At 47.2% G+C, this 20,283-nt stretch overlaps 1 protein-coding gene across 1 annotated transcript; it reads right to left on the bottom strand.

The window, feature by feature from the left end:
• Positions 1 to 10,263: 10,263 nt before the first annotated feature.
• On the bottom strand, positions 10,264 to 17,663 carry LOC144114197 (uncharacterized). Its single transcript, XM_077647777.1, has 2 exons — positions 14,814 to 17,663; positions 10,264 to 12,208 (listed from the first exon to the last, which is right to left on the bottom strand). The coding sequence occupies exons 1-2, from the start codon at positions 17,562 to 17,564 to the stop codon at positions 11,801 to 11,803; spliced, it is 3,159 nt and encodes a 1,052-aa protein (XP_077503903.1). The 5' UTR covers positions 17,565 to 17,663; the 3' UTR covers positions 10,264 to 11,800.
• Positions 17,664 to 20,283: the final 2,620 nt, after the last annotated feature.

The following is a 20,283-nucleotide window of genomic DNA, read 5'->3' as shown; positions in this document are numbered from 1 at the left end:
TACAGTGGTCCGCACGCACTGAAGCTACAAGAATAGGGCGTATTTGTTGTACTTAGGAATACGCATTGTGGTACGATACATACGCCTTGTGCGAGTTGCCCCTCTGTTGTTACTGAATGCAACAGAAACACAATTCACATAAAGCATTGTTGAAATGCATAGTATTCCACGCTTAAACAAAGCCAGAAGGCATTGGTACGACACTTGTGGTATGTTGGAAATAATAGTGAATCATTTACATTAATATGAGCATCCAAGGTTGTCCTTTCAGCGGTGTTTGCCTAAACTTCTGAATCGTGCAAAGGTATCGGACGCTCCATTATGAGATAGAGCGAGAGGATGTCATCATCACAGCACGCAGCGCTCCACAACCTCTGCTTGGAGACCCCTACGTCAGCGGACAACGAGGATGCCCCCTACCCCAGAAGACAATGGCCTGCCTCTGCCTGATGGCTATTTGCCAGGTACCGGAACCCGCCTCACCTACCTACGCGGAAAAGTCGTGTGTGCACATGTCGTCAGCCACCTGCGGAGAAACCGTCTAAAGCAGCAACTGGTACGGTTGCGCAGGCTATAATATAGGCAATGAACTAGCCGGCCAAGTCGTCGCAGCCACTGAAGGCAGTGTCCAGCCAATGCTTGTGTGTATGTCGTGGTTGTTTCGGCTACAGCTAGCGAAGTGGCAGCTTATTTTCTTGTTTCTTGTTCGCGGTGTGTGTCCGGTAGCCTGCAGTGGCAAAGAAGCAAGCTGTGCACACCAGCTGCCACATCACTGACAGTGCATTTACCGTTCATCATAGAGTTCGCCGCGCAGCCACTTCAGTCTCCTTCTCCACTTAAAACTCGCGCCGAAACAACTCGTCTAGTAAGCCAAAAGACTCCTCATGCACCCTCATATGCCGTTGCCTGTGTGGACCCACCTGCCCCTCCACTGCCGTCATCTTGCAGCCTGCGTGTGCTGTGTGTAGAGCTACCTGCGCTCGCTGTTTGCATGACAAAGCACGTGAATAAATATTGTAATGTTGAAGCAAGGCAGGCAATGTTTGATGTAATCGGAAAGTACCACCGAAGCTTTATTTAGTGTGCACTTCTAATTGTTTTACTGCATACTGCACCATTTCACACAGGTGGTCACATGAGCGCAGGCATTAGCAAGACATAATGCATGCCATAACATCGACAAAAATTCCATACTTCTTGTCAAGTGCAACAGAAATTGTCATAAAGACATGATAAAAAAGCATTGCAAGACTACAAGCTCAACTGGTAATTATCACAGCTTCTGCATAGCTTGTGCAGGCAGGAAGCCCACTTTTGCAGTAAGTGCACAAGCATAGCACACAAGTAGAGCTATGTTATGTTGAGTAAGCACTACATAATAGATTTTACATGACTACAAAACCTTTAGCGTGTACAAAAGCGTGGATATAGATGACGTAGCCAAATTTGTTATTTATGCAGACGGCACGACATTACTATTTTCTGCCACTTCGCCCAATCGACTAATTAATCAGGCAAACGGAGCACTCATAAGTATTCAAGAATGGTCCAAATGAAACAAGTTAAAAGTAAATGCTAATACAACAAAAGCTATTCCCTTTCGTCCTAAAAATAGAAATGTATCCATCGATGAAGATATCTGCCATAAAAATTCATAGAAATTGTAAGCTCATTTACTGGTACTTGGCGTCGTCTTCACGGAACAGATGTCATGGGATGCGCAAGTGGATCATATTATACAGAAGTTGTCATGACTCGTTAGCTTGACTAATATAAAAAAACGCATCTTCCCTACCAAAGTTACACCACGCATTATTCTACTCGCACATAAAATATTGTCACTTTGCCTGGGGAACGACAGACAACCCTAAGTAACATGAATAAAATATATGGACTGCAGAAAAAAATGCTGATAAATATTTCCAACGCTCCTTATGACCATTCGTCTCTTCTGTTCTTTCAGAAAAATAACATATTGGCCATATATGATATGTACGCTTACCACTTAGGTTTAGCCTATAAAAAGGAAATTAAAAAGAATGTAGATTTCTTGAACGAACTGTCTTCCTTACAGAGAAAAGTTGCACATTATCCCGCCAGCAACCCACGTATATGGAATAAAGTGTTATGTTGCACAAATTATGACAAACAGATGATATGGTATCACCTTCAACTTGTTGAATTTACTAAATAAACATGGTTTTAAACTCCAGCAAGCAATGAAAGCTGATATCAGATTAGTTTTATCCATGGATGAACCTGTTTCTTGATATGTTCTAGAAGGAAATGTTTTTGCTCGTTTTATTTGCTGTGATTGTGATTCTTCAATCTTTTCTCTTCATGTAAAACCTGTACTTTGTAACCGAAAAAGTGGCATTTGTACTGTTGCATTCATTTCCTTATTTTCAGAATGCAAAATTTCGACATGTGTTCCAAGCTTTGAACTTTCACTTTGTCTCACTGTTTTGCTGCTAGTGGGAAAAAAATGGGTCCTTTTTTGTTTATCTTCGTTTTTTTCTTGCATAAATGGTGACCTCACTTTTTTTGAAGAAACAAATTTCTGCGGATGTTTCGTGCAAATTTTGTCACTTTTGTTTTTGGATGTTGAGCTGACAATCCATGATTATAATCTGTCGTCGAGTGCACTTTTATTTCCCGCACATGCTACACTATTCTGCTGATGCCTTTTTCTCACTTTTTTATTATTTCTGGGGGGGGTGGGAGCCTCGTCAAGCCAACTGCCGGTTTTTTCTCCCTTCCTCCCTCATCACTATGATGGAAAATAAAGGTATTATTATTACATTACAAATGGCCATTATCCCTGCATATGATGGACAGTGCATCAGTTTCGATGAAAATGGTGCATGACTAAGTGTATGGCACTTAAAGCAAGTCGCAGAGCTTGCAATGAATGCAGCATTAGTAAAAAGTTTTCATATATATATTGAGATGTGTGAACATCACAGTTACATCAGTTGGGTGGTATGCGTGCAGAGGTTTTCACTGAACAGCAGAACATGGAGCACAGTCATGCAGAGCTGTACAAAATATGCAGCTTGTTACAATGCAGGCAATACTATATGAAAAGTCCCGTTGCAGCGGCTATATGGTTAGGCCATTAACACTTCTGCATCTTGCAGAACTAATATTGCAGAAGTAAAACAGCAACATCAGAAAAAAGCAGATACAGACTTACTAGATATCATACATCTGCATTTTGCAAAATTTAAAAAGGCACCATTACAAATACAGTAGACTCCCGTTAAGACGAACTCGCTTAAGATGAACCCTCGGTTAAGATGAACAGTGGAGGTCGTTTGTTTGGTTTCCCATAGAGTCAATGCAAAAAAAATCTGCTTAAGATGTACGCTGCACACGCGCCAATCGGATAAGATGAACTTTCAAAACCAGCTGCACCCAAGCCATGCAGCTTTACTCGACCCTTTAAGCAGTATTTCATTGGAAAGAAAGAAAGAGTGTAAAAAGATTAAAGCTTTTTTGCGTTGCCGACCCTCCGTGTGACGCGGGGAGGAGCAGAGACCTAACCAACCTAACCACGTCTACATTGAAAAGGCGATTCTGCGACTGCCGCTGCTCCTCCCCTCCCTACTCCTTGCACCCCCCCCCCCCCCCCCCCTCCCCGGCTGCAGATCCCAACAATAATCCGTCTTTATCGCGGCAGTAGATTTGCGTCGCATCGGCAGAGTTCTCGGAACTTGTAGACTCCTCCTACGATCATGGGCGGGGACGAAAAGTGGCGCAGAGAGAGAGAGAGCTGCTAGCAGCCCAGCCAGGAAAGGAAGCAAAACTCGAGAATACAAAAAGGCGAAGAGGAAAAAGTGAGAAGAAAAAGCATGCTTCCCAACGATGATGACATGACAGTGTCGTCATGCCAGTGCTAACGAAGCCATGTGGCCATGTCTCACGCGCGTGCTGGCCACTGCGCAAACTGTGCAGTAGGCCTATCAATTGTTCGTGGCATGCGTGTGCGCCGTGACCTTGCTGTGTTCCGCGATCTCCCACCTGTCTGTACGGCGCCACGTCGTCGTGGTGTCCGTTGCTTGTTTTAGTGCGCGCCCTGTACGTCACGTTGCTAGTATGGCTAGTCAGCCAAAAGCTCGGAAAATGCCGCTTGAGCTTCGTGAGAAGATCGAAGTTTTGACCGAAGTTCGTGCCGGCCGGTTTTCAACAACCGAAATGGCGCTCAAGTTCGGCATCGCGAAAAGTACCGTGAGCGGTATTGTGAAAGACAAAGTGCGGATTACTAATGCTTTGCAAGATGGTGAATTTGCGCCGAAGCGAAAGAGAATGCGCACAACTACGCACAAAGACTTACAAGACGTTTTGCTGGCTTGGGTGAAAAGAGCGCGCGGTGCGAATTTGCCAGTGAATGGAGTGATATTGAAATCAAAAGCAGAAGAAACTGCACTGCGGGTGAATGTGGAATTTGCGTGCAGCGATGGCTGGCTCGACCGTTTTTGGAGAAGGCATGGACTAGCCTTTCGTTGTGTTCTCGGCAAGGCCGCTGCAGTGGACGAAACGGCCTGCAGCGATTGGAGGCAGAACAAGCTGAATGACATCATGGAAGAATATTACCCTCAAGATGTATACAATGTGGACGAAACTGCACTATTCTACTAGCTGCTTCCAAAAAAAAAACGCTCGCATTTGCTGGTGATAGCTGCGTGGTGGGAAAGCACAGCAAGCTTCGGGTAACAGTCCTCTTGGGCGCGAATATGACTGGGACTGACAAGCTAAGGTTGCTGGTGATTGGCAAGTCTAAAGCACCGCGCTGCTTTAAAAAATAAAAACGCTGCCAGTCACGTACATGGCTAATTCGAAGGCATGGATGACGCAAGCGCTTTTAGAGCAGTGGCTTCACGAGACAGAAAAGAAAAGTTCTGTTTGTTTTTGATCACTGTCCTGGGCATGGTCACGTCGCTGGACTTTCTGCCATCCGTCTGGAATTTCTACCAGCAAATACAACGTCGAAGGTGCAGCCCATGGACCAGGGAGTGATAAGCACCTTGAAGAGGCACTATCGGCGCTCTCTGTTGCAAAGGATGCTAATTTGCATGGAGACTGGTAAAGAGTACACAGTGAACCGTCTAAGTGCTATCCACTTACTGACAAGTGCCTGGGAGCAGGTTAATGAAGCGACCATTGCCAATGGCTTCCGCCATGCGGGGTTTGTGGAACCTAGTGACTGCTCAGCGCACAATGATACTATATGAGTGAGGACTCCACTGTGAACTTAGAGGAGAGAAGCATTGTTTCTACACTGAGGAGTAAAGGTGTCTCCGTTGACATGAGTACGTATGTCAGCATTGATGAAGGTGTGAAAACATGTAGGGCTGACACACTGGAAGCTTTAATTGAAGGGGTTCTCGACTAATCAACAGAAACTGCTGCTGAGGATGACAGCATGGACGTTGCGCCTGAATCTCCACTGGTGACCTGTGATGCAGCTGACACTTTAGTGCAGTTCTTCGAACAATGTGGGGGCACTGAAGGATATCTCAGAAGGTTAAGTGAGATGTATGCATTTGTAGCAGCCAGACGATTTTCTCGACAGACACAAAAAAAAATAACAGAGTGGGCAGCAGTCAACAGTGCAAGATGCCTTACTAGGCCAATCAATGTGTAGCAGACCACTAGTAAAGCAATAAACACTTATGTTGCAGTTATTTTTTTCCTATAAGACCATTTCATTGCGTCGTTCAGATATACAAAGTATTTGGACACACACTGCATGCTCGAACATCATTTTTAGAAGCATTCCTGATTAGACGAGCTTCTGATAAGATGAACAGTCTTCATGGTCCCTTGGAGTTCGTCTTAAAGGAGTCAACTGTATGCAAAAACAACCTGACTAGAGAATATCTAACGCCTTCTGCGTCACACACTGACTAGAGAATATCACACACTTTCTGTATCTTGCAGAAGGTAAAGAGGCACCATTGAAAAAATACACAGAGGCCCACTAGAAATTATCACAGACCTTACGCGTCTTGCAGAAGGTAAAAACGCACCGTAAGAAAAAGCCACACCTTCTGCGTCTTCCAAAAGGCTGTAAAAAAAAGCGTGCCAGCATACAAGATTTAAAAACCATAAAGAAACTTAAGTTGATGGCGGCCATAGCTGGTATTGCAGCAGCACCACAATGAAAGAGATGGCCAGCACGAGCTGCTCATGCAGGCGTGCCGATTCCCTTCTTGCGTCTCGCACTGTTGTTGCAAGGTCTGACATAGTGGCTGTTAGCTGACTTCTGTCTTCAGCAGCCTCGTTGAGGTGCTGCACATACAAGAAAATTCAATAGCAAAATTTTGCTCATAATACATTCACGGCTCATTTCACTTTCATGTTATAGATGACCTACTGAAAGAAACTGGGCCAGATCCCACAAGAGGCGGTCCCAGTGAGGTTAAGCAGAGGTTTGGGACGGTGAACGTAGCAACATTACGTTGCATGCTGTTGCACAAAATGTGGCGCATGCTGTCAGCCCATACCTCCAGGAGGTGTGCCTGAAAATTCGGCATCCTGCCCGTTGCGTGCCTTAGCGAGGTCTGCTGTGTGCCTTGTCTCCCTAAGCAGCTTGTCCACCTCCTCGTCCTGCTACTTCCTCCACCGCAATGGACGGCCCGGAACTGCCGATGCAGGTGGGTGCAGTGGGCTGCTGCTGGCGGGTGCCTGTCGGAGGGGAAACAGTCTGAACGTACACTTGTCATACGACACAGCACGATGTAAAATAAGCAAGCTGTTTGCTGCAACGTCAGAGGGGAGCAGCAGTACATAAAAGCAGTTGCAGTCAGTGATATAACAAATGCAGCATTGTTTCAGTGAACTCAATGTGCACGTCAGCCTTGTCACAACTCCTGCTGTAAGAGGGAAAAGCTTGCACAACGTGTTAATATGCCGCACCTGAAGGAAACTTTTGTGGACAGTGCAAAACAACAGTGACTGTATGGCGCTCCTGCAAATGCTATTTATTAGAAGCACCTTGAAAAGAGGGTAATGTGCAGCCTGCATACTGGCAGGTCAACTCACTGGCTGTGTCAGCACGCTGCCGATGCTGCTGCTGCTCCTCCACCAGCAGTTCAGCAGATGTCTCCCCGTCTCCTCCAGCCAGGACGTTTCACTGGCGTCACTTACATGAAGTCATTACACAAGACACAACTGTATGGTAAACAGTTTCAGCAAAGTGTGAAATGTGTACGACTAAAATGTGTGGTTAGTCGGAACTGTGGCTGAAGGCGAAAGCACACTACCACAAAAAGGAAGGTAAAGAAGCTGATGCTGCATTTGCAATCTCCAGTTTACACACTACTACACCTTCTAAAATAAGCAAAAATGCAGATGAGGTCATCACCAGTGTACACAAGCTGTAAGACATACACATAAAATGGTTTGAAATGCAGTTCACCTACCAGCTGCAGACTGGCCTCTCTCCGCAGGCTGGTCGTCCCCGGCTTGCTAACCACTGAAACTCTGACGGGAAGAGAGGTGTGTTGGGTCGGGGGCGAGGTGGGCTGGGCTGCTCCTGCAAGAAGGCACAATGCCTCACGTTCAAACATGAATTTCTTGAAGTTCATCATAGGGTTGCATTGCTTGCAGTCAAGAATCCATCACCACCAAGCTGAAAACTTTGCAACTGTTTGTAACGTCACAGCAGTTGACAAACGACAGTGGTCATACCTGCTTCTTGGGGGGTCGGGGGCAGCAACCTGTTCAAAGCAAGATCCCGCGACGCCCGTGGCGTTCACTGGCCCGATAAGCTGAATGGCTTGGCCACCCAGAGCCGGCAGTCTACCGCCGCCGGCGCCACTGCGACAGGACCGTTCACGCGGACCTCCACAGAACAATGTTGACAGGCTTACCCTTGGTCAGCTTGCGGCCACACCAACTCCGCTCGCAGCGGGTAAGCCACTACTGCTGGTCTGTAGCTAGCGCCACAAGCAAAGCCGAGGCAATTACCAAGCTGCAATGACCCCTTCGACGGAGGCAATTACCGGGCAAAGCTAACCCCTATTTTCCTCCACCAACTAGTACCTAAAAATAATCACTATATATATATATATATATATATATATATATATAGTCACCAGCTGTGAGATAATGCTCTCAGTATGTTTACGGCGGCTGACGATATCTGGCTTTGCTTTTTCTCATGTGCGCCTGTGCCCTCGGACGGTCTGCGTTGCAGTTTTCTTATCGGAGGAACCCGAAATTTCGAGCTAGGCTGCCTCTGCTCGCGCGCCTTGCGAGTATGGTCCAAAGGCTGAAGCCTAAGAAAATAAATGTTATGATCAGTGTGGTGCACTGCATAAAACTCTGGCATAGCGATAAGAAAACTGCAACGTGCTGCCTGTGTGTGCGAGGCCGCATCAGCCATTAAAACACAAACGTCCACGTAACGGGTGCGCCTATGACATGTGCTGTCTACGTGGCGATCAGGCACAGGTGAAAATGCGAACAATCTGCGCACCAGCTATCGCTAGACGCCGTGAACGTGCAGACAGCATTATCTCGCACCCGATGACTATCGCTTTGCGGCGCTGGCGGCACTCCAAGACACGGTTTCCGTCATATTCGTGTGAAGTCTTGAGGGCTCCTGTCCATGCCACGAATGGCGCCAATGTTCAGCCAACATGACTGCCAGGCCCTCTGTATTTAAGACGGCGGCAATCTCCTCCCAAAGCTCCCGCCTGCGAGCGGCCGTGTACTCGGGCCAGAGCTGTGACGCAGCCCGTGCCAAATGCAGTTGCTCTTCGAGCAATTCGATAAGCATCCACTCTTGGGCGACGGACGTATGTGGCCTCTTTGCTGGTGTCGCCATTTCAAATGATAACGGTATTTCACCCCGATTACCTGGGCGATTTGTTGGTATCGGCCAAGGAAATTAATTCTTTGGCCAGGAATAAATATTGGGGAATCTACAATAGTGTTAATTCATTCACTTGCATATGCGAGCGCTGCAATAAAGCAACTTGCAGTAGAGTTATGAAAGAGCAAGGACGAGCGAGATGGTTCAAACTGTGCACCTCACCGTTTTCCTCGCCCTCCGTTCTTTCCCACGGCCGTATTCGTTAACTTTTGTAATCGATAGTAAGCGACCACCGACCGCACACTCACCTCAACAAGTCGTCTTCGTCGACTTTCGTGCCAAGAGCTCCTTGCGAGCTTAGTTCTGCGCACCTACGGCGTTCTCTGCATTCAATCAAATTTTGCTGCGCTTAAGACATCGGCACAATACCTTGATTTTAGACGACACGTAAAAAGCAGGAACTTCGCGTCGAATCAGCTGCTTTCTTGCATGCCGCCATGCTCACGCTGGATAGATGGATGGATACGGCTGAACCCTTTAAATTCGGCGGTGGCTCAAGGCGCGAACGAGAGGGCGCGGGCGTGCTGTTTAGCGTAGAGACAACTAGATGGCGCCACTGCAACTGTTTTTAGCGGCGCCGTCGCTGCTGCTTTACGGGCTAGGGCATGTTCCTCCTGGTCGTGGTAACGGTGGGGTGCATAATACGCCCCTAGTTAAGAACTATGCATGCCACTGGCTTCAGCTAACTTCAACACAACCTCCTAGCCACTTTTTCTTTTTTTTCCCCCACCGAGCCCCTTTGAGCGTTTTGGCGATGATGAAAAATCGCAGCGTCCTTGTCTGTCGTCTGCTACCGACAAATGGCGATGCGAAATGCTCATAGTTCTGCAGGTGAATGTAATTTGTTTAGATGCATCTCTTACTGAGCTGATTTTTTTTACATGCGACTATTGTGAGCTACCCCAGTGATTCATCTTTGAGTTCACTGTACGAGTGATCTGCTTGCACAGAAATAACGCGGTTCGATCCGGCCGCGGCGGTCGAATTTCGAGGGAGGCGAAATTCTAGAGGCCCATGTACTGTGCGATGGCAGTGCAGAACCCTAGGTGGTCGAATTTTCCGGACCCCTTCAATACGACATCCCTCATAGCCTGAGTCGCTTCGGGACGTTAAACCACATAAACTAAACATCATATACTTGGCCGCACAGCGGTGCTTCTCAGAGCGGCTTTGATACTGAGCAGTCGGCCCTTGAAAAGGGTGCCAATGCTTCCAAGCTGGACATAAGACCTCGACAACAGATGCTCATGCGAGGCCATGCCGACCATTCAAGGTGACCTCGGTTGTGTGCATTGGAAGAGTGCTAGCTAGGCCAGGAGGACTTGCAGTTCCTGCACCCCCCCCCCCCCCCCCCCCCGCAGAAATTTCAACAAACTATATAATTATTTATTTATTTATTATTTGGAACATACTGCTAGCCTCTTTCGAGGCTGTTGCAGGAATGGGGACAGATCGGTTTTCTTTTTTAGGTACGCCACAACGGGAAAAAAATCACAAATAAGGTTCACACAACTGAAATAACATATAGTAAAAGGGATAATCATGGGAGACAGTTTCAAAATACATGACGCAATATTAAGCAACACAATATAAAGCACAGTGAGAAAAAAGATTGCTTCAGAAAAAAGCACGTGCAATGCCCGACTAGAAAGTGCAATGCCTGACTAGAAAACTGTAAGCTCTGTACAAACAGTGCTAGAACAATGTACTTCTTTTCCATGCGGAAAGCTGCTCCAACGTCATGGCATGGCTGAGCAAACACAGCCACTATCATTTACAGAACATCAAATGTGAGTGGTTGATCAACTTTCGCCTGCAACAGCTTACACTGAAATAAACCAAAGGCTATGTTCAAGCCTTTCATGAAAAGGCCAAAGCTCTAAACTTGAACTAAAATATAAAAACTACACAATAAAAATACATTATATGATTATGCTGAAGGCTGATAAGAATGAATGGAGGCCTCCAACCCGGGAGAATTTTCACAGGGAACCCCTCAGATTTTAAGACGCGTCTTCAAAAAGGCACCTGCATGGAGCCAACATTGCGAGCGCCGTCAACAGTGGAAAGATCTTCCCTTTTGTCTGAGGGAGGAAGGGTTTGCCGACCAGCACCTTTGGCAAGGCAGACGTTGCGTTGTGTGACCACTCGGGGGTAAATTGCATCGTTGAGGGAAAAAAACCTTCTCCTCAGGCAAAACGGTGGTGGCGAAAGGAAGATGTCATAACTTTCCCATAGGGAACGGTGGCCCGACCTCTCTCTTGCACATTCGGTGCTCGCTCTGTTAAGCAATGAAAAAATACGCAACCAGCACCGTGTAATTTTGCAAAGTCGTACATGACACCACAGCAGTTGTACAAGCCACGACTACTCATCTATAAACATTTGCTAATATAGTTCTCCCCACCCCCATTGCTCACTACATTCAACCACATTCTTTTTTTATCACACATGCCACGCTACAAGATCACCAGTTACCTGTCCTGCCCAATTGTAATTATCTCCAACTCTCATCTGACCTCTAACCCGCACTGCTCTGTCTTCTGCCTCTCATACATATGCAGTTATACACACATGGACATCTTGCATCTTGCTTGTGCAATGGGTCGGCACTGTAACTATTGCACTGTGATACACTAGACAACACTGCACTCCACAAATGAATCTCGTATCTGGCCTTCCAAGCAGGCTACCAACAACACATAGCCACTCAGGGAACAGTTCAAACACTGAACCATTTTGTACATCCCAGAAAAATCCCAATAGCCCATACCATATCCAATGTGTGCATGCAATACACTGGCACTTCAACTGGCACATCATAACGCACCACAATAGTATCAGATCAGAATGTTAACCAGTGCACCTTGGAGTCACTTGACCGGACACCGCTGGCAAAAATAGCATTCATGGCCCTCATGCGGAACCGCTTCCGTCCTGCTCGTTTTTATCTCTGCCTTCACGATCACGCAGTAGGATTTCTATGAGCAAGGCTATCTCAGGGTCCTCGATTCCTGGGCTCTCACTTGGCAGTGGCTCGCCATGGTATGCCAGGAAGGCACTGAGCGAAATTACTTCTCGGACTGTCCGATGGTACCGAGTTGTACGGGGACAGCCACAGTGTGCTGGGCACGTCTCGTGTGACTCAGTGTTCTTGCCTTCTCTCAGCATCCCTAGCAGCCGCACCAACCTTCTCCGCACTTTGGACACTTCGTCCTGCTCGAACTCCGGAGTAGAGTCTTCGTCTGGCGAGTGCCCGGAATCCGATATAATGACTGTGCTCGGCACGCTAAGAGTACTTGCCGGTGAGCCTGCGTCACTTCTCTGAAAAATGAAACAAAAATGGGGGAAGGGGCACAGTGAAGTATGATAACTGCCGATGTTCGGTCGCAAGACAGGATGTTAACGGTCACAGATTTACGGTGATGTGTCATTATGTGACCAGCACCAGGCACGTGCCCGTGCACTCAATGTGACCACTATGGCAGTTCAGGTTCCCACAAAGTCTGTGTGTCACAGACTTTACTCCAGGTCTAAGGCATTAGCAAAGGACAGGTACTAGCATTGCAACAGTTGCAGAGTTCAGCGAATTACGCAACAGAGCGTAAACACTTGGGAATTTTTACTCAATTAGATACCGAGAAGAAAGTTAATGACATGCACCATCCATGCAATTATTTTTGTTCTTAGCAAAATATGAAAGTAGTGAAAACAACGGCAAAAACTGGTTTGGGTACTTCTGAAAATTCAGTTTCTCGACTCATGAGGTGACTGGCTGCACAAGGTCACTGGAACTGGCAATCTGAACCAGTGCAAAATAAGCCAAGGTGTCCTTTCAACCAGAGAAAGCGAGGGCACACCAACAGCACGGTTATCACAACCGCATAGGTATAACCAAGCACTTATTGACATGCAAGCACAGTTGGCTGACACACATGGCACTGCGTAAAGGTGGCAGCCCAGACAAGACTCCAACACGTCTGCCCTTCCCTCCAAAACATTCAGGTGTAGTAGCCGAGTGTCTCATCTGCGCCTCTCCTTGGTCAAGAGTTTATTGACCGTACTGTTGTTATATCGTGAATCTGCATCAATTTGCCCAGCTTTCTTCTTTAAAGGGGCCTCGAAACACATTTTCAGTGCATTGTATTGGCTATTGGTTGCATAGAATGAGTTATAGTGATCCACGTATACTGTGGTTTTTAATATTTTAATAACCTCGCAAAAACAAATTCATGGCGCTGACTGTGTCACCATACAGTGGCGCTTTTTAGCAGCGGATATGACATCACTTAGTGCGAGCTTGATGATGGGACAAAGAGTAAATAAACTGCGAATTGCGTTAACAACTAGAGATACGTATTGTCAAGTTTTTGTGTCTTATATTACATTAACAAAACCAACTTGTATACCCTAGATAAAAGCACTGTAAATAAAGTAAAACAAAAATATACCACGACAGGCTCTAGCTACTTTTTGCATCCAAGGACTTTGCGCCGCTCTGTAAACATCCTACAACCTAGAACTAAACACTTGTGGCTACTCTCTATGTATCTGCGAGCGGCTTTGCGGAATTGATCCAATCGAGCCATTGCACTCTATAAGCGTTCGTTTCGGTCCCAAGGAAGGATGCGTTCATTTCACATTTAGCAGGCAGTGCGCATCGTCAGCTTTTGGAGGATCACCACGCAGTGGTGCCAGATGGCGCCACGTTCCCATCAACAGCGCGCGCTCCTTGCTCGCCGTGACCAACCAGCGAGCTAGGAGCGACGGGCGATGTTTGGCGGTAAGCAGTAGCGGTATGTGCTATGCTAAATGTGTCTGATCTCTTGCGCAGGTTGTCACACCATCGCAGTATCTTGCGCGCGAGTTCGGGTCCATAAGGGAATGCCACTGATCAGTGTTCCCTTCTGCGCTGTCGACATGACGGTGAAGCACCGCTGGGTCAGCTGGGTGTTCACATGGTTGTTGTAACCATGCAAACGGCGCTGCCAGCCTTGGCATGAACGAGTTACTGAGAACAGGCAACCATAGAGTGCAAACTTGCGCACGTGCTAAGATCGGCTGTTTTGATTCGTCGCACTAAGTGTCCTCATTGGGAATGGGAAGTTGCGCGAAAATAGAGTTGAGGGCAGCATTTTGTTTGTTTCTATTTTGAAATTGCTTCATTGAATAACTCCCGTTCCTAAGCATCAATTCCCGTAATTCTTTTTGAGTCAGCATCTGTGTGACATAAAGAATCCACCTGAAGCACAACCGGCATCCGTTCAAGCGGTGTTTTGCAGCCCCTTCAATCAAAAAGAGAGACCCTTGTGCCTGTGATATTTACGATAGACATCACGACACTAGCCGAATAAAATGCACGATAAGTTAACTTGACCTCAGTGCACTTCTGCAACTTCCCTACTGGAGCTCGCAAAAAGCAGCTCTAGAATAGCTGCAGTGACAACCCTGATAGATATTCTCCAGTTCTGGCCTCAGCACTAAAGTGGGACAAATTCTTCATAGTAGCACAAATGCTTGAGCAGCCCTCTACTTATGCTTCTCACCTGGATTACTATGGTCAGGTGAACTTGTTGCAAATTGACATAATTGTAAACAATTACCAAATTTGCAAAATAACAAATTAGTAACCTTGCACAACAATTAGTAAAGACTGCATGCAACCATATCAACACACTCTTTTGATTAAATATGAGAGCAAGGGGATCTCATAAAATTGATGGAGTTTAGTAGCCACCTGCAACTTCACGCCAAGCAAGGTAGCTAACATGCACAATGGTTGTCACGTATTAATCAGCCAGCAGATGCGCAGGTTACTGAAGCTGTTCAAATTGACAGCAATCGTGGCACTAGAAACTGCAAGTTCAAATCCAAACAGTGAATCAGCAGCAAATGTGAATATTTGCATCGGAAGTGAAAACAGACTCACATTATCCCTGTGTGCTTCTTTGGTAGCCCCGACTGGATGGACTTCGGCAACACCTGGTATAGGACCAAGATTACGGACAGCAGCCTCTTGCAGCAAGGCCTCCATCAGCAGGTCTTCATCAGCGCTGTCGAGATCCTCCACTTCTGCACCAGTGCCCAGTGGTGCGCTTTGGTTCTTTCCTCTGCCTGCACCCTGGGAAGCAGAGCTCGAATGGCCATCTTCACCGTACTGTGGAAGCGAAGGAGCTTGTGGTGCCTTTTTACTCCCCCGTGCAGTTTTTGCTGCTGGGGCTCTTAAGCCCGATTCAAGTGATGGCTTTTGCAGACTCACATCATCTCTGTGCGCTTCTTTGGTAGCCCCGACTGGATGGACTTCAGCAACACCTGGAATAGGACCAAGATTACGGAGAGCAGTCTCTTGCAGCAAGGCCTCCATCAGCAGGTCTTCATCAGCGCTGTCGAGATCCTCCACTTCTGCACCAGGGCCCAGCGGCGCGCTGTGGTTCTTTCCTGTGCCTGCAGCCTGGGAAGCAGAGCTCGAATGGCCATCTTCACCGCACTGCGGGGGTGGAGGAGCTCGTGGTCCCTTTTTCCTCCCCCGTGTAGTTTTTGCTGTTGGGGCTCTTAAGCCCAATTCAAGTGATGGCTGTTGCAGCAAGGAGCAGCTTCTCGTGTATATTCCAGAGCTGGTTCTGGTACTAGGGGCTGTGGCGCTTGATGCCATCTCATGGGTGGGCATGGATGAAGAAGGACTTGGGTTTTGGTGAGACACGTTGTTGTGACCTTCTTCCCTGATTTTGCGTTGCTTGCGAGGCGAGGAATTACTTGTGTGCGAGTGATCTGTACATTTGTATTCTGTGCTGGACACTGAGTCTGGTCTGTGCTCACTGCGCAATGGGATGACTTTTTTCTTATGGCTATTGGCTGGAGAAGGACAAGGCAGCAGCCTCCTGCGAGCGTGAGAGGGCGGCAGCGGATCCTCTGGATCTGGCATCGTATCATCGGGTGATTCACAACAGCGCCACGTACTTGAATGGCTTCCGCAGTCTTTTTGTGGTTCTGGACTCTGCCGTTTCCTCGGAGATGACCGTGCAACAGGTTGTCTGCTGAGAAAAGGTGTGCGCTCAAATAAACCTTCCATAGCGCCACTGTCACCACCATGAAAGCGTCCTGGTGAGAGGGTACCTCTTTTCACCTTTGGCATCACGGCGACGTCGCCACTTGATTTTGGAGATGACTGTGAGTTTGAATGGCTGTTAGTGAGCTCTTGGGGTGGAGTATTTGGCCGTTTCCTCAGAGATATCCGCAACGGTATGTGTCTGCTGGGACATGGTGTGCATTTAACCACATCTCCCAAAATGCTGCTGCCACTACTTGCGGGAAGTGGTTGCTTGCCTAAGTGGCTACTGGAGCATTCTTGCAGAGCTGCACTGTTAGGTTTCACGGGGGTTAGAGTGTGAAATTTCACAGGGGTTCGTTGTAGCGTGTTTCGGCTTTCGGAAACCGTCGTGCGAGCAGAACGACCAATGCCGGAGATTTGAGAGCCTGGCTTCATGTAACGAGGAATGGGCTGTTTTCGTGGAGTGCTGTTTTTGCATTTCCCCTCGAGTGATGACCGCAATCCTCGTTCCTCATTCAGGATGGGTTCCTGTCCAGGAGTGTCTGGCACATCCACTCTGCTTGTGCTTGCCTCCCTTAAGCTGTGTCGAGATCTTACAGAAACACTCGCAGTGCTGATGGAAAGCTCCTTTTGTTTTTTGCACAGCACTTCTGAAGGTGTTGGCAAGGAATGTTTTCTTAGTGCGACTGCAGTGCTGCCTTGGTCTGACGTCGAGGTACTGTGATCAGGGTCGTTCTTTTTTGCCAATGGGCTGTCCAGTCCACTTTCAGAACTCTTCTCGGCGCTCTTAGCAGAGGGTGAAGCAAATAACAAGAGCTCCCTACCATTATCGCTCTCCTTATCAATACGTGCTCTGTCGGGAGATGTCCCAGAGCTCTGCAGGGGTGATGAACTTTCCGTTTCAGCAACGACTTCGGCTGGTGCCCCCTCGTCTTGTAGACCACTCCCGGAAGGTCTCTGGGGCTCGCGCGCCTCTTGCTCACTGTCGCTGTCTTCGACGATGACGCTCGATGCCGCAGCCAGTAGGGGCGAGCTACCTCGGTCTCCCGCCGATTCACTGCTCTGTTTTCCGGACAGAACGTTAACCTCATGAGGCGACTCGTACAGATGTTTCACGGGGAAGATATTTTTCAGATAATGTTCCTTCAGCGACTGCCATGAATGCTTGCCGGGAAGGACACCAGCCGAGGCCATTTCTTTGTACACCGCATTGCCATGGACATGGACGCCTGGCTTCTTAGCTACGAACTCTGCAATCGCAATTTCTTCGCCAAGGGTGTATTCCCTTCTTGAGCGAGTGGAATGGAGTCTTCTCGTCTTGGAGTCGCTTGCGTCCACCACGGCTGGCGCCATTGGTATTTTGAACTCTATGAGACGAAGTAGCTTGTCTCTTTTGGCACAAGCGCGAATATAATTAGCAGAGAAGACATCATCGCTGCTGTCTGTAACAGTAACGCTGGACGGCACCAGTCGTATGGCATCAGGAAATTTTTCTGGCTGTACGAGAACGCCACCTCCGTACTCTATAAGCTCCCGTATCTCCTTGCGCTCCGAACAGGGCACCAAGGAGAACAACATGGGGCTACCATCCGCTTTCGCGAATAGCGCTCGACTTCGCTGCTTCTTGGGCATGACTTCACAGCACTTAACGTAGTTTTAAAATCACAACAACCGTAAGCTCCGTGCTAGACGGTCAACAAAACCGCGCGATCGCGCGTTGGCTTACGTCGGCTCATCGAATTTCTTGTTTTGGCTGCTTTGGCGCCGTTCGCAAGATAGACTTGCATGTTTGTAAACAAACAAGGTAGCGCTGCAGTCGCTAGCGAGCTCGTGGTAGGCAAACGGTCGGGGAGTGGCGTCGCGGATAGGTGTTGAGCGCGGGTTTTCAAGGCTTGTAGGCGCGTTTCCAGTTTCTGCGAATCATAGCAATGGTCGATGCTTCCAACTTAGTAATTTGTCGAAGTACACGAGCTCGCGTTGGCCACGTGCAGCCTATAAAGAGAAATAGTTTGCCACTGTATTGTATATATGGTTAGTAGTAAACATGTAGAAAGCGTTCATGCCGTTTATTTATGCGCTAGGCATTGAGTAAAACAAGTTTTGACACTCTGCACGAGTGTCACTGCACTAGTTTTGCACTCTGCACTAGGACAATAGTGAGGGGAAGCGCTGGCCTTGTTTCGTCGGAGCAGACATGCGCTCATCGTCTGCTGACATACGTACGTGTCGCGCTGTGCGAAAAGTGGGGACAGCGTCGTGTCCCTGATCTCCTGTCTCGCTTAGCGCTGTTTTTAGCCGCATGACCACGCACCAGCCAGGCCGACTTGTCCTCTTGTTAAGCTGGTCGATTTAATGAAAATTTTTGATTTCTAGAATTATTTTCTTTCCTAGCCCTGACGTCTAGTTTCGTGAAGAAAAATTATAGCAAAATATTAAGTCAAAATTTACAAATTACGCTTTTTAGAAGTGTGGTCGTCCAAAATTGTGAGGTAATTTCTTTGATTTCAGTGCCGCATTTCTGTGACCAAAGCGAAAGCGAAGATGCCATATACGAGCTAGGGAATAAACTTTAAGGTTCGTTTTGTGACCTCTCACATTTTCTGCGACTGGATCACTCACCTTCGTAATTCTCATGAAAATCAAATGAGTCCATTTGTCGCAAACTATTCCTGAGACGTTGAGGAGCGTAATAAATCTCTCGATTTTTTTCCCTACACGTGCAGTACTGTGTTAGTTATTTCTGGTAAGAAACGTTTTCATGTAACTATGCATGCATAAGTACTGATCATATAGAAAAAGAACTAATCGCGTCATCGTACAGAACAGGGCTTTATGTACATGCTGGCATAAAAAAACTGCCCACTATCTACTCAATTATTTGAGACCTTGGGGGGACTTGACGACGGTGTTAATTATAATTACCCAGAACTGCACCAGGTATAGCTATAAATAAAAGGAATTACTGAAACTAGCGTTGGAATTTCATATTTGCACCAAGTTTAGTTACATATCGCATGCATGAATAACGAAACACTTTTCATTGCGGCATCCCCTCTCAATCTCGCCAAGTGTCTGTTAGTAGCACGCCTGCGGCTGCTTCTTTCCAAACAAGCTTCGTGATCATGTACTACCTCATGAAACATGACACATGCATGATGCAACGAAAAAGCATATGGCGTTTACCACACTTAAGGTACGCTATTCTAAGCACACCAACGCGACCGCGCAAGATTGACACAACTTACCAGACTTCTTTCTACTAGAATGAAATAATTACGTCGTCATATCAGGAAACAGTTTCAAGTAAATATTAAATGTCATAAAACGCGCCATTAAAACATGGTGTGCTATTAACAAAAAAACGCATTCCTTGGGGGCGAGTGAACCTGTCGGCGCCCCGTGCACTCCGGCTCAAGGTGATAAGTACGTACGTGTGCAGCTGCATATGTCTTTTTTACTTGAGCAATTATCAGCCTACTATCCTGAAGTTCAGGTGAATGAACGCAGTAATTTGCATGCTATTAAGTGCATTGAGTGGCAGTGCCTATCGACTCCCAGACTTCGCGCTTTACTACCGTGGCCCAATGCCTGTTAGCCAGTTTCCGAATGCGGCATTTATGCGCGAGAAACCTATCGAGGCTAATTTAATATTTTTTATGCAACTACGCGGATCCAGCAGTGACGCAGCTGGTCAATACATGCTGCTTCTGCAGCGCACAGGCTTGAAGCAGCCGCCGGTAGCTGCGGCAGCTGCGGTAGGCAGGGGCAAGCGGAACCTGTTTTGCCTACCATGCGAAAGTCGCTGCTAACATCAGCGCCACCGCATCTTCGTGACGTCGCGGGGTGAAGGAGGTCCATATCCATGACATGAAATTTTACTCTTCTCTTGATTTTATCCACCAATCAGATAACCTTCGCTTGGTTACTTCTACCCGCTTAAAATCTACTTTCCCTTCAGTGTCCTTAAACCTCAATGCCTTGGATAAATCAGTCCCGCTGCTTTCCACTGTAGGGTGAAGCCCTTTACAGAAAAGTATCAAATGTTCAGCCGTTTCCTCCTCCTCTCCGCACGCAACGCACAACGTGTCTATATCGTGGTACCCGACTCTATATGCCTTAGTCGAAACACCCGTCCTGGCCTCAAACAACAAAGAGCTTCCCCTACAATTATCATAGATATTTTCCTGTATGTTAACAGTGCTGATTTCGTCAGCATCCCTGTTTTCCACAGAGCTCTCTCTGTTTCTTTAACCTTTTTCTTAACTGATAATTGCTGATTCCCCCCCCCCCCTACTGCTGTCCAGATATTTGCTTGTCAATTTTCTAGTTCGCTTTCTCCATTTCGTACCAA

Source organism: Amblyomma americanum, chromosome 1 (assembly GCF_052857255.1).
Source record: "Amblyomma americanum isolate KBUSLIRL-KWMA chromosome 1, ASM5285725v1, whole genome shotgun sequence".
In the NCBI taxonomy this organism is placed as follows: Eukaryota; Metazoa; Arthropoda; class Arachnida; order Ixodida; family Ixodidae; genus Amblyomma; species Amblyomma americanum.
The sequence above is the reverse complement of the archived record's forward strand: the minus strand, read 5'-3'. Positions and strand labels throughout refer to the sequence as shown.

Bases quoted from the DNA above. Each gene is read 5' to 3' on its own strand.
- LOC144114197 (XM_077647777.1), bottom strand. From the start codon at position 17,564: ATGCCCAAGAAGCAGCGAAGTCGAGCGCTATTCGCGAAAGCGGATGGT. The intron at 12,209-14,813 runs GTGAGTCTGTTT...TTCATTTTTCAG, and splicing joins AAGAAGCACACAGGGATAAT to AGAAGTGACGCAGGCTCACC.